This window comes from Taudactylus pleione, unplaced genomic scaffold, assembly GCF_031769625.1.
Source record: "Taudactylus pleione unplaced genomic scaffold, aTauple2 ptg000352l, whole genome shotgun sequence".
NCBI classification, from domain to species: domain Eukaryota; kingdom Metazoa; phylum Chordata; class Amphibia; order Anura; family Myobatrachidae; genus Taudactylus; species Taudactylus pleione.
In genome coordinates this window covers 3428562-3443923 of record NW_028284753.1, presented here as the reverse complement: position 1 = coordinate 3443923, position 15362 = coordinate 3428562, and the positions used below count along the sequence as shown (strand labels likewise).

Below are 15362 nucleotides of genomic sequence, written 5' to 3'. Positions count from 1 at the left end.
CTATAAAGATCAAATGTTTGTATTTGCATCTTCTAAATTTATAAGCAGATAATTGCTCAGAGACTAAATTACTGATTCATGTTACCACCCACTGTTTAATCTATTGCAAATGTTCTTAGCTATTATGGATATTAATAAATAACCAAGATTAGAGAACTTTCATCTAGCAATTAAATTTGAAAAACCTTTCAGTTACTGGATTAGTTTTACAAACATTGCCTGTGTTTAGATTAATTCTGAATTGTATTAACTCTTTATCATCATAAAATACCAACAGAGGTTCACTGTAACACATTTCCCAATATCTCTTAGGTTATTTCTGATAGATTTCTAAAATCTGTTACATGTGTTTACAAAGTGAAATTAGCTACTATTGACACTTGAAATAAAAGCAAGTGAATGTTCTTGACGATGGGAAGATCTGACCGAGACCCCATGCTATATTGTCGTGTGTGGTGCTGTCCATGGTACTGTAAGGCTGTGTTGGCATGTGTGGTGCTGTCCATGGTACTGTAAGGCTGGGTTGGCATGTGTGGTGCTGTCCATGGTACTGTAAGGCTGTGTTGGCATGTGTGGTGCTGTCCATGGTACTGTAAGCTATAAACGTGAGCATACAGAGAAGCACAGTAGTTATTTCATTATTGTATCAGTGATGCTGAGGCAGACCTTGATTAGCACTTAACAACCACAGGGATCTTACTTTAATAACCACATGGCATAGAGCACTGGCAACTTGCACGAATCATAACAGCATGAGACACACTTTTAGTGCCACTTACCCTTAATAAAAATCTATTTTGCAAAAATACATAACGTGTTTTTTTTTTACACAGTACCAATAATCTAAACAGCACAGTGCCAGAGTTTATGTCAGAGATAGTTACACTAAAACGCCTGTCAAAGGTGAGCTGGCACAGTAATAGGTATCTCACCAGGGTGAAGGGGGTGTTGAGGAGAGTGATCATTATATCTGCCACTGCCAGGTTCACAATGAATAAACTGGTGGCCGACTGTATTCTCTTGTTCTTTATAACGACGTGACAAACCAGGATATTCCCAAACAGAGAGATGACAATGATGACAGAGTAGGCAACTATCAGAAGAGCTTTCACCGTGGAGCTCTGCGACTCTGCCTCATACTTCGTGTTGTTCTCAAAGTCTCCAATATCGTCGATGTTTAGGTCCCCATTGAAAAGTGATGAGATGTTAGGAAAGCCATAGAAGGCAGAGAATATGTCAGATGAGTTGGCCACATCAGTTCTCCTAAATGGTTTTGGGGCATATGGCAAGGCGAACCACATGTGTCTAGTCATGTTAGTCAATTGGGGTATAAACCACTGAACTTGTCGAAAGTTGAGATCTTCCACGGCACAAACTACTCACAATAAATGACAAGGTGTAGAAAACGTTGTCAGGTGTCCTTTGGCCGCAGGGTGTGCATTCTGGTAGGCTGGTCCGTCCGGATTTCACTGTGCTTATTTCATAATATGCCCTGTAGTTTATGCACAAGTTCGTTGCTGCTAAGCATAAATGGATCTATCGCGTTAATGCAGATTCCCCACGATAGCTGCTCATTGCAGTTAGTCACAGCTTCTCTCCAATAACTGAATGAGAAGTTACTGGAGTCCCCACCTGTAGCATAGCATCCGATGGACAAAATGAGGGTCATAGCATTCCTGTCTCTGTAGCGCACCAGAGACTGATCTTGGCTCTCATATTATATAGTACGCAGAGCAGTGACGTCCCCTTCTACCACGCATCAACCAATAGACACTTCTGCGTGCTATAGCTGCTTCTAACATATTACTTTGTCCATATATGAGCAGTGTTTTTCTGTCAGACCTGATTGCAGGCTTGTAAAAGAAACACACTTTCTTATGAAATGACAGTTTTACTGCTTCATAGAGTCAATGACATTACTCTAGGGATTAAGCCTAATATGGCATTTAATATATTATTTAATAATCATTATGTCACAGATATACTACTATTAATTGCTCTACTATTTCTAAGAATAATGATACAGAGGTATCTGTTCTACAGGGAAGTATTTAAGATCACAGACAAAACATTAGCAATTGATGTATATTTTAACCAATCAATGGGTAAGGTCCATGGATCAGTTCAAGGAGCAAAGGTGTTGTAGAATATTAAACAATTAATGCATATACAGTATGCCATACTACAGAACAGTATACTGCGTTTGTATTACAGATTAAGGGGTTATTTCATGAAGTGAGTGGGTGTACACTATGTTTATGTTTGGTATACATTGATATAAATTCTTTTATTAACAGTATACATAATTTATATGTGTAAAAACATATTTGTGGCAAAAAGTATCTTAAAATTTGTTATCTATTAACATCTTTTATTGCTGAACTTTCTTATGAAAGATATAGCAGGCATGTGTTTTAGCTTTCATAAGAAACTACAGTGCTGCACTATGTGTACACTAGAATCCTTTGCCCGTGAGCATCTATAATACAGCATTGACGTTGCAATCCCACACGATTTATTACAGCATGTTGCCTGTCTTTATTGTACAGTCTATGTGATATAAGTTACATACAGTGACAATAGAACGTGCATGATGGGGACAGTCAACAGGAACAGAACCGTCGCTTTCCAGTAACTCCTTCTGCTCATCTGTTTTCTCTATTCCTGTCAGGGACAGTTATTATGCTCTGCCCTGACTCATCTTCATGGTCGGTTTCGTGTTCTGTTGGCTAGAGGCTGAGATCTATTCATTTCTTGCTTGCAGTTAAACAAAAACTGAAAAAAAGACAATAGACAGAGGATACATTTTATAGAGAATTACACTATTTCTTAAAAAGGTACATATGTGTTAAAAGAAAAATAGCTGCATCTATTAACCAGTATCATATAAGTACAGTATATTATATATTTATTTTATTTATTAATTATTTATTAAGCTATTTATATAGTGCACACATATTCTGCAGAATTTTACAGAGAATATTTGGTCAATCACATCAGTCTATGCTCACAGGCATACACACTAGGGTTCATTTTTGTTGGGAGCCATTTAACCTACCAGTATATTTTTTGAAGTGTGGGAGCAAACCAAATACTTACGCAAGCACAGGGAGTATATATAACATTCCACACAATTAGGGCCATATTGGGAATCGAACCCATGACCTAAGTGCTGTGAGGCAGTAATGCTAACCATTACACAGTCTGAAATTAATTGTATATTATTGTCACTGAATATACATGATGGGGCACTGGTGTAACTATATCCTAGTCACCCAGAGGCAAGATAGATGCTGGCGCCCACTATGCCCACTCTTTGGCTTCAGAACTTATCCATGAATATGGAAAAAATCATGTATATTTAAAGGGACACTTTCTTACTCTAAGGCATATTGACGATGCTCCACATTTTAGCCCTGACAAGCATTATTTGTTATCATCACATATTGCAGTAATAAGAAATTACTTATCATGGGTATGTATCATGAAACTTGCAGGAATACAGGCTACAATCAGAACCTATGCCTGCATTGAGAAAAAGTAAAGTGATAGCTGTATGGTCTATTGGATAATATGTAGCTCAATATAGGTAGCATAAATAAAACAATATATAGTTTATATTACAATTTTTTGCTTTATTAAATATTGTTTACATATGAGGACACAAAGCTGTGACCTCCAATCTCAAGAAATATTCAATCTGGCAATAGACTTGGGATACATATATCCCTGTATTTTTCCCAATATGATTTAGATCTTGTTTGGTGGACACGATGCATTACACAGTTCTGCACATGCATAGTTCAATTGGCTCCATTGTTTAGTCTAACATGCAAAAGTCCTTGACTGGTTATTTAGTCTCCTTTAAATACAGTTTTGGGCCACATGCAGTTTATTTGCAGATTTTAGACTTTTAATAGATTTTTTTATTTAGATGAATTGTACAATTTTAATATAAAATTATACAAGTTATCTTTGCCTTTAAATCTTGCCTGTTAATCTAGCAATACACTAGCCATACACTAGACCAACTTTCATCCATTCAATAAACTGTCCAACTTGTCTGTTCTTGTAAAACAATGTTCTATGCACCTAACCTACTTTTTCTTCGGACCAGCAAGCCAGCCAACTCTTTCAGCATACAAGCCACTTCTCTCCAACTTGTGATGTCACAGAAGTTGTCGTACTGTGCAGGGCCATAGGGAGGGGTGTACAAATGGTGCTGTCACCCAGGGAGCAGGGCCTGGAGGCAGCACCTACGCTGCCCCATGGCCCCTGCATCGGGATAGCAGGGTGCCTGGAATGCCACCCTGTTGCCAGTAGCGCTGTTAAAGGGCTGCTCAAAGCGTCAGCTGTTGGGGCCTGTTGACACCAGTATTTCACTAAGTAAAAATGCAAACAAAAAACCACAGTTTAAGAAAGGAACATTTTAAAAAACAAATACAAAACACATAAGAGAAGATACATGAAGGTGCCTTCTGACGGGAGGTAAAGTCTGTGCCTGCTTCACCCATTATCGATGCGAAGCAGGTCCAGGCACTGCTCGCATGTATTTAAAAATCTTTTGCTGAACAGGGAGAGTGTTAACTTACCTCTCAGGTGAATCACACTCTTCCTCCATCGGAATCTGACCGACACTTGCAGTGAGTCGGTCAGAAACTCCCAGCGGCACATGCAGCTAATAAAAAATTTTTTTATTGTTTTTAGTATGCACAATCCCAGGCTGTGGGAAACGACAGCCTGGGACAGTGTTATGTGGTGCAGCAATCACAGCTGCAACTGTCAAAATCGATAGCAGCAGTTGTTGGAACGGTCAGCGTCAGTGACTGTTCATACATTGCATCCCCACTTCTGTCCCCATCTGGGGATAGTGGCGCCGCTAATGACAGGGGCACATAGTGCCCCTGTCATTCTGATCACTTCCCTGCGCATAACGTGCACAGTTACCAATTTTACCCATAACACCTCTTCATACGTCTGATCCTCATTTTTTTTTAAGTCATATATTATTTTAAAAAATATATAAGGAAGCGCTGGCAAACAGTAAAATATATGTATTTATTTCCTTTTAAATATCAGTTAATAAATCACTCCCAAGACATCAGCTGGCAACCTACACCAATCATTAAAACAAAAAAATGCAATAAGTTATGACAGTAAAAATTAATTAAAATTAGGCCATTTTTGTGTTCCAACAGAGCCGTATGTTAAATTCTCTATATGTAAACTTACTGGACACCCCCTTACTTATTCCACACAATGTTTTTATACCATTTATAACTTTTTGGATATAAAACAAAGTATATATGCACACTCAGGCCCTGATTCAGAGCGCTCGCTCTGAATCTGGGCGTTTTTTTTTGTCTGCGGCCTACTGGCCGCTCGCATAGCTGTGCATGCGCACCCACAGCTATTGCTAGTGGCAAGGATGATGGTCGTGATGGTCAAGACCATCGCGACCATCGGGCTTGCGACGAGACCCTTGTGGTAGGGTCTCGTGGCTGCAAGCCCCAGAGAGCTTCTGGCTCTAATAGAGCCGGAAGCTCTCCCACTGACATCACTTGTGATGTCAGTGGGACCACCCACAAAAGGCAGGCGTTCGCTTGGGAACACCTCCGTTTGTGAAGCCACCCCCCCGGCCACGCCTACCAAACGGGACGAGCTGTCAATCACCATCGACAGCATGCCCCCTTTGGTGCGAGACACAGAGTGACGGAGTACCCGTCGCTAGCCGAGTCTCGCGCATGCACACAACGGAGCAGGCTCCGTCATGTACATGCCCGGTGGGCAAACATTGACTAGGTCATGAGCGATCAGCGCTTGCGACCGCTTCTGAATCAGGCCCTTATTCTCCTATTATTGTTCTGCTAAAAATATAAAAATAAAAAAATAAAAATAAGTAAATAAAAATAAAAAAGTAAAAAAAAAAAAGTTAAATATTTTGCTGCAATTCAGAACTCCTTTGGCATAAGTGCTTTTATAAATGCAGCATATACCTATAATGTAAGCAGCACTTCAAGTCTCCTTTAAAACAGATATTCATCAGCATGTGCATTAAGATCTCCTTTAGATGTGCATATGCAGCAAATACTATTTTGGGTGCAGCATATATATAATATTAGCAGCAGTTCAGATCTCCTTTAAGACCACCAAGCAGAAACATGTATAGCAAACACAATGATATCAAATGTGCGGCAATTGGCAGGCATATACTATTAGCTGTGATTCAGTTCTCCTTAGGGATAAGCACTCAGCAACTTTTGAATATTTGTAGCAGTCACATTGATGATAAAAGTGAGCTTCTGTACTCAATGTTAGCTTTTATAGGTTAACAGTCCATCATGGCCATGATATTAACACAAATGTAATTTTAAAAACAACTTTTACCACATCCTTGGTATCAGAGTAGGCTGTATTTGAAATGGATGTATCCTTCCAGTTTTTGTGTATTTCTCTCACGCAGCCATATCTGGAGCTAATTTCACCATCCTTTTATCCTGCAGTAACTCTCCGATCTGTGGGCAAAAGTCCAGCTGGTATCTTGCAAGTAATAAAAGTGGTAATACGCATTTCCCCAACTCCACAAAGTATCATTTTATACTTACCTGCTATCACTACTGCTCCAGTCACTGCATCTCAGCCGGTTCCCCGGAATCCAAGATGGCTGATGTGAAACTGCTCTATTTGTACAGTATGGAGCCAAGATTGGAGCAGCAGTGACCAGGGACTCGCTACAGGCAGGTAAGTGCTGCAATGTGTTCTGGGGAGGAGGGAAGAATGTCACACATCCGTATACATTATGTAGCTGATGCAGTTACGTAGTTGGCTGCAAATTAAGTACAAATTAAATTAAGTAGAAAGTAAATTACACTTACTAAAGTGCATGCAAAAATAGATTATGCAATCACATATGCATAGCTGGAGATATATTCTTGTCGACACCAGTAGCATATGCATTGGGTTTACTAGTTGCACATGACACAAACTGTTACACTCAACTTGCATCCATGTTGTAAACCATTTTTTTATGTGCAGCAAACATTTTCACTATTAGGATTCAATTCAACTTCAAAATCTTCATAATGGGTACATTTACCAAGAATCGTGTCTGGCTGAGAGTGCATTCCCGTACAGGTTTTCCCTGTTTTATAAAGTCGGAGATTTACTAAGGCAAACACGCATGCAAAAACACTATACCACAATGAAATAGATGATAAAACCAGCAAATAGAAGTCAATAGTCTCTGTACTCAAGATGGCAACAAAGACATTTTCTAATTTTTGCAAGTCAGCAGTGTCCGAAATTGCAGTTGCGAATGTCCACCCTCTGAATCAGGCCCTATTGTATTTGTGCAGTAATGCTGCAATGTGGCTGTATAGAGTGGCAGAGGACATTACAGTTTGGCTTTGGGACAGTGCATTCTTGTGGCTGCAAGAACAATGAAAGCACACTGATATCTGATACACCATTTGACTAATTGCTTGCATATATCAGGGCACAGTATAATGGTGAAAAATGTTTTCTGCATATCAGAAAAACTTGAGGGAATAGTGTATCTATAATTGGTGCATGGTATGCGGTGCACACTGGCCCTTGGGACCAGGGGGGTCCAAACCGCACACTGTGCACCCATATATAGTTATACTTACTTTTACGCAGTCTCTGGAGTGCAGTGAGGTAAGTATAACTATATATAATTAACCCTAATGTGTATGTGTGTGCGAATATGATAGGGAATATAGGCCCTGATTCAGAGCCGTTCGTTAGAGGTAGTACGCTCGTTGCGTTCCGATGTTGAGTAACCGCGCATGCGTCGGAGTAACACTGCGCATGTGCGTACGGCAGATTGCGAGCTTTTTTTGTCTCGTTCGTCAAATAGCGTACAGGAAGTGACATGTCAAATGTGATTGACAGAACAGGACTTTTTTTGCGTTGACGGGGGTGGAGATGGAAAAACGCAGGCGTGGCGAGGCGTTTTTTTGGCGTACATACATTAACAAATGCGAACATCAAATGTGTTCGTACCAACTCATACGTCACTGGATGATCCTCTTTCCCTTCAAAATGCTCGCACAGCTTAGGGGCTGGATAACTCGACCACAGTGGCGATGGCCTTCTCCTCCGTCCCGGCACTCCACGATGTTGCATCGATTAATCACGGCTTGTCAGAAACTCAATTAGTGTTGGATTGAAAACCGGCTTGGTATGTGTTTTGAAAGCAGTTTTTTTGGATAGCACAAAACCGAACGCAGGTGGAAATCATAGCTGCTAATGTCTGGATTACACAATCAATTAGCGTACATTTGTGGGGGTGTATTTTGGCCGCAATGTGTTCGTTTTTGGACTATTGTAACAATAATGTCATCATGTTTAGGTTTGGTCCCTCATTTTGAGTTTGCAAGGTGTTTTTTCCTCCTTAGGTAATGTTTTAAACGTTCCTTAACGAGCACTTTTTTTGCAATGTGTAATTTTTTTTTGGAACGTTGTTGGCTTGTGGGCCCAGATTAAAAGTAACCCATTTTTTCAATAATGTCAGAATACAAAGTCGTACATTTGTGGTAAATTTATTGGTATCCACCCAAAAAAAAATACACATATTGAACTCCAACATTTTTGGCAGTGTTCCACAATATTTATTAAGTGTGCAAACACTAATTTTTGGGTAAACGTAAATGCAAAAATTAAAAACAATTCACAAGAAAGGAGAGGGAAGTTTTGGCCAGAAAGGAATATGAGGCAAGCACAGAAGGAGTGTGGGAAAAGTAGCCAATGGTGTCACCGTTTTTTCGTCCGTTTGGCTGGGGGAGGGAGGGCACCAGACCGGGTCCGGGATGTCATCGTGCTGGCCTGTCCAGAGGCAGATGTTGTGGCCTCTGGACTAGGCACAGGGCTAGGCACATTTGGAGGATTGGCTGATGTTGTGCCAGAGGTGGAGGATCCTGATGTTCGGCAGGAAGGGAGGTCGGCTCCACCATGTGCTGGCGAACGAGCTGCTCCAGGGCAGTGGCGATGCGGATGTTGGCCCTGGTATTTTCCTCCAGGGCCTGACCAATGGTCACGTTGGCCACAGCATTTTGCTCCAGGGCCTCAGCCACCCGTACCAGACTGGCGTCCATCCTCTGCAGAATCTCCGTATGGAAATCCGATTTTAAATTGAGTTCTGTGAGGAGGGACACTGCCTGCGAGGGGGATTGCCCTGGACTGGCTTCTGCAGGGTCCTCAGCCGGATGTACTGGTTCCTCCCCTGCAGAGCCAGCCGAAATTCTGCGGCCAAGGCTCCCCTCTGGAGCAGACTCATCCGCCTGTGTCTCTGTTGGAAAAATGAGAACAGACTCACATTAGAATCTACATATTGGCAAAATAACATTTCATAGTTGGTGACATCACAACATTTACCTGGGACAACATGAGGAGCCGCAAAGTCTGGCATGTCCGTATCCATGTTGGACACGCCAAACACCTCCACAGGCTGCACACACCCCTGTGCCAGCTCTTCTAAATCAGTCAACCCCAATGACACAGGGGTGGGACCCCCACCTGTCCCCCTTGCATGCCTAGCCCTGTCCGCCAGTTTTTGCTTCAGGCGATATTTGAAGTCGGCCCATCTGTGGGATGAAATTGCCACCATTATTGTTTAATTTATTTTGTTTTTGGTTTTAGGGTGGTCAAGTGTTTACTTACCGCCGTTTGACATCCCGGGCTAGACGGACATAATCACCCACCCTATTGACATCCACGGCTACCTCTTCCCACATTCTCCACTTCTGGCTTGCACTCATATTCCTGTCTGCCTGTGGCAGGATGTCTACACACTTCTGAATCAAAACCTCCATCTCCTTTCTTGTGAATTGTGGCTGCCTTTTCTTTTTGGCAGCTTTGCCCGGAATACTGGGCCCAGCAGCCTCTTCCATGTCATCCTCCTCACCTATTTGGGTAAATTTGCAGAATTCTCAACTTCACAACTTGCACAATATTATGTTTCTAATTAATCATTGAGTTAAAATGCATGAAATACTTACCGCCTGACTGTTGTCCATTGTTTCCCTGGTCTGTAGCCATGTGTGATGTTCAAACTAGAAATACACCAGAATTGTGTTTTTGTCTCGTGACGTATTTATACATGCGTCCTTATTTTGCGGCCGCATCATTGATTGTGCGTTCCTCTGATCCTTCCTTAATTTGTGCGGGAAACGAAACACTATTTATGGCTTGGGGCGTCTCGACTCGAGGTGGCGTTTATTGAATGTTGGAGGTTACGTTGGTTGGAGTTGATTGTTGGCTGGTGTCGGAGATTGCGTTTTTTGTGTTTTTTTTTTTTTATTTTGTTTTTCTTTGTTTTCCGTTCGTTTTTTTCATTTTTTGAAATCTTTGGTCGTTTCCAGTTTTGGTAAGTTTGGGGAAGTCTAACTTTGGGTCAATTTGTCTCTCATTCTGGTGTGGATTTTTCTAATCAGTTTTTCCCGTCATTTCATCTCTCTTAGGTTTTCTTTTGGCTCTGCCCCAAAGACATTTTGGTCCGGTTTCTTATATATTATCTCTTGGTAAGTTCATTTATTAAACTGTTTAGGAAATGTTCTTGTTTGTCTGTACGCAACTTTGGTTGGCCTTCCACATGTAACGTTGTTTATTACAAATTGGAACTCTGTTTTTTTTTTACATTATTTATGTGGCGTTATTGTGCCATGTATTTGCGAAATAATTAGCGCATTTTTACTACTTCCTATTGTGCCATGTATTTGCGAAATAATTAGCGCATTTTTACTACTTCCTATTGTGCCATGTATTTGCGAAATAATTAGCACATTTTTACTACTTCCTATTGTGCCATGTATTTGCGAAATAATTAGCGCATTTTTACTACTTCCTATTGTGCCATGTATTTGCGAAATAATTAGCGCATTTTTACTACTTCCTATTGTGCCATGTATTTGCGAAAAATTTAGCGCATTTTTACTACTTCCTATTGTGCCATGTATTTGCGAAATAATTAGCGCTTTGGGAAATGTGTATTCATCCCTTAAAACTGTTTTTTTTTTCCTGGAGCATTGGTTGCTTACATTTGGCCTCAATTTGATGTAGTGTGCGCAACGTCGTTTTGCTCTTTGCCCAAATGTGTGTGTGTCCCCTTTTATGTTTTGTCTTGCTTAAATTTGTGATAATGACATGGCCAGCATAAAATGATGCATATTTTTGTAGTTATTATTTGCAGTTACAACATATCATGACAATACCCCGGCATGTAAGCATCAATGGATGGTATTTTCAGGCAAAGTTACATGTATTTTTAATGGGTGGGGTAAAAAGGCTGACATTCCAATGTTGTCATTTCAGGTTGATATGGGTCGGATTGTTCTGGCCCTGTTCCCGGAAGCCGACCAACCTCAATCTCTTCCCTGGCGTAGGCATCGTAGGCGTGCAAGGCCCCAGATATTTTGAACACGTGTCACCCTTTTTGGCATGCCAGATGATGAGGTTTTAAGACGATACCGTCTTCCTCCAAAAATCATCATAGACACTCTCTCATTAATAGAGAGTGATCTTGAGCGGCAAATTGACAGTCCTAAAGCAATTCCACCACTTACGCAATTTATGGCGGTGTTACATTTCTGTGCCTCAGGATCGTTCCAAACAACGGTGGGAATAGTGGCGGGCATCTCACAGTCCTCCTTTTCACGGATCCTGAGGGCAGTGATGAAGGGACTTTTCAAGCACCTCCATCATTTTATTCAAATGCCTTTGGATATGGGTGCCCTTAGTGTGGCCAAGGCCAATTTTTACCAAATAGCTGGCTTCCCACACATCATAGGGGTTGTGGATGGTACTCACATACCACTTCAGCCTCCAGCATGGCTGGAGGCAATATTTAGAAACCGGAAACACTATCACTCCCTCAATGTAATGATGGTATGTGATGCCTCCCTCCAGATCCTGTCCCTGAATGCAAAATTACCAGGAAGTGCACATGACTCCTTCGTCATCTGGCAATCAGGGATATGGCACAAATTAACCAACCTACAAGCTGGTGATGCATGGCTTCTGGGTAAGTGGAGACCTTTAGTACATAACAATGTTAAGCTTCATACAGAGTGAGCCTGATGTTGACTTTTCATTTTCACAGGAGACAGTGGCTACCCTTGCACGCCCTGGCTGCTCACTCCTTATTTGGCTCCCACACCAGGGGCCACAAAGTGAGTATAATTCCGCACTTACAGCCACCAGGCAAGTGGTGGAGCGCTGTATCGGCCTTTTAAAAGGCTGATTCAGATGCCTCCACCGCTCTGGTGGCGAACTCATGTATTTGCCGGATATGGTTTCGAAAATTGTGGTCCTGTGTGGGATATTTCACAACATCGCCATAAGGAGTGGGGTCCCAATGCAGCCAGAGGATGCCTTACCTGAGGATGGCCCCCCCGAGGTTGGTCGGAGGTCAGTATGTGGGGGGGCCATACGCGATGATGTGGTGGCCAGATTTTTTAGGTAATTATTTAAAAAAAAAACAGTGTTGATACCTAATGTGGTTGGGTTTGTTTGAGAACATCTAATTTTTGGCTAATTTTTTGCTCCATCTTCTGTTTTTTACATAATCTTTGGCACTCCAACGATGACTACTTCCTGCTACCCTTACAAAACCTGTATGTGGATATTTTGGGGATATATTCTGGAACCCTTATTGCAACGCCATATATGTGGAATCATGTTGGCATGGTCCTTCGTCAACCAGTTCTTGATTTTTTTGATGTGATGTGGTTTTTTTGGTATGTGTTGTATTTGAGATTATCACTGTGTGTTTTGTTTGTGAGTAACCACTTTGATTTTTCAGTTATGTTGATAATAAATGTTTTGAGAGTGAAATGTTGTCCCTTTTTGGGAACGTTACCACCAAGTGTAACCAGGTTCACACACATCACATTTGACTAAGGGGTAATCCAGTACTGACGCCATTTGAGAAAATATGTTTTCTTTATTCAGGGTCCAAACCAACACCAAAAGGAAGCCTGTACAATTCTTTTGCTTCGTAATATTGCCCTAAGCTGCTTGCACACCAACTAGGAACCTGTAAAATGTAGAAATATCTAATTGTGACTACACCAAAAAAGGGAAATCAGATTGGTACTGTTAGGTGTTTCTTGTGGCTGTTGGACATAAAAATACAACACACACTCTTATTGTCAAAAATTTGAAATCCTTGCAGGAACACTCTACTTATGTCAGGGTAAACAATATGTGGTTTTGAAAAAACGAATGAGCCAGAACGTAACTTCAAACAAAACAATTTATTTACAGAATGGGCAAAAAATAAAAAACTACTCCCTAAGGAGGACCGACATACAGTCAAGGACCACCAGCACCCCGATGATATTGGAGTGCATCTGGGCCACACAGGTGGATAAATTGGCCCGAAGCCTCTGTTCCTCTGTGGGTGAGAAAAGTGTGGGGATTAATACAACAATAGTGAAACCACATTAAAAAATATTTAAAAAAAAAACTCCACAAAAAACATTTTAAAAAAACTGCATTAAAACTCATCAAACTAAAATGGTGTAGGGCAAAAATACAAGGCCTATGTCCAAATTCCGACAGGTGTGCTATGTGTATGTTGAAAACAGCAGTAACAGGTTACGGCAATCGCCCAAAACCAAAAAATTTCTGAAAAAAAAAACTCAAACAAAAAAAAAACATGATTACATACAAACAGTTTGTGACGATAAAAAACCACAAAAAAAACATACCGGAAGACCCAACGCCAGCTACAGAAGGCCCTCCATCGTCCTCCTCGGAGGTGGGTCCATTCCCCAAAGATCGGGGCGGGGTAATGACCGACTCCGGGGAGGGGGTCATTCTAAGAGGGGTGGTTGGAGGAGAGGGGGAATTGGGACGGAGGGGAAGGAGGCCAGAAAAATCTGGCTGAGGGTGTAGGAAGGCTGGGGAGGAGTGGGGAATAGGGGAAGGAGTGGAGTTGGAGTGTTGGCTGGGGGTTGGGGAGAGTGGCCGTGATCGTCGTCTGGCCGGACGCTGATGGCGTAGTCTTCGCTGGGCCCCTTAAAGATGGGAAACAAATTGGGGTTAGTTCCCACACAAATCCGCGCACAAAAACAATTTCAAATGCACCCCCAAAAAAAAAAAATATATGAGGAGAATGAATACATATGAAATACAGGGAAAACATGGCCATGCAGATATGAGGAGAATGAATAAATATGAAATACAGGGAAAACATGGCCATGCAGATATGAGGAGAATGAATAAACATGAAATACAGGGAAAACATGGCCATGCAGATATGAGGAGAATGAATAAATATGAAATACAGGGAAAACAGGGCCATGCAGATATGAGGAGAATGAATAAATATGAAATACAGGGAAAACAGGGCCATGCAGATATGAGGAGAATTAATAAATATGAAATACAGGGAAAACATGGCCATGCAGATATGAGGAGAATTAATAAATATGAAATACAGGGAAAACAGGGCCATGCAGTTAGGGCCACAAAGACAAACATGAAAACCACAATCCATTAAACTTACTTTCAGCGATCTGCATGCGAAAGCATGCCAGCAAGCGGGGCGTCCGCCGTTGTAGGTCCGACCTCCTGCGCTCCAGCTGCCCGATATGGCGGCGTGAGCCGAAGGAGCGCAGGCGGGCCCGAACCTCCGCATATGCGGATCGCTTCTCGCGGTTGGTGATGGGTGGAGGCTGGCCGGTGATCCGCCTATCCATCACCTCCGTAAGCACCAGCAGCTCGCGCCTGGTGAATGCGGAGGCTCTCATGATGGCAATGGAGTTTTTCCTAAAAATCATTTTTGATAAAGTGCTCCCAAATTTTATGATTGGCTAATGTATTTTGGAAATTAACAGGAGCAATTCTATTGGTTAGTGTATGAGTCATGTGTTCGACAGGGCCAGAAATCTGTGGAGACTTATGATAGGCTTGATGCAGTGACATGCGTAAGCAAATTTACATAAAGAAATGAACTCCACGAAATATGCGGGTATAAAAACAAATAGAACAATTATTTAATAGGGGCTAACATGTATTTTGACAATTAAAAGCGAATGTTTAAGCCGTACGTATTCTGCGGGTAAACACAAACACGGACATAAATAAAGTTTATTGCATTGTGTAAAAAAACAAAAAAACAATTAAGCTAATTGATATATTGATTGGCATGTTACGATTGAGGGAGGTAGGCAGAATAAACGAGCAGTTAATCGAAATGTGACAGTCCAACTTCCGGGTAGTACTAGTGCGTGCGTTCCCTTCAAACCACTTCGGGGATGTACGCTCGCTATTTGGCACGCTCGTTAGTTAGAGGAGGGGTCGCCTGAGTTTGGGGAGGATATTTTGATGCGAACGAA

The 15362-nt window shown here is 41.6% G+C and overlaps 1 protein-coding gene across 1 annotated transcript in view; it reads right to left on the bottom strand.

Moving 5' to 3' along the window:
* Window positions 1-1676, bottom strand: part of LOC148508623 (G protein-coupled receptor 83-like) — a 30389-nt gene extending 28713 nt beyond the window's left edge. Inside the window, exon 1 of the mRNA XM_088444201.1 lies at window positions 933-1676. Within this exon, the coding sequence (XP_088300327.1) occupies window positions 933-1313 (381 nt within the window). The 5' untranslated portion in view covers window positions 1314-1676. The remainder of the gene's footprint in view (window positions 1-932) is intronic.
* Window positions 1677-15362: the final 13686 nt, after the last annotated feature.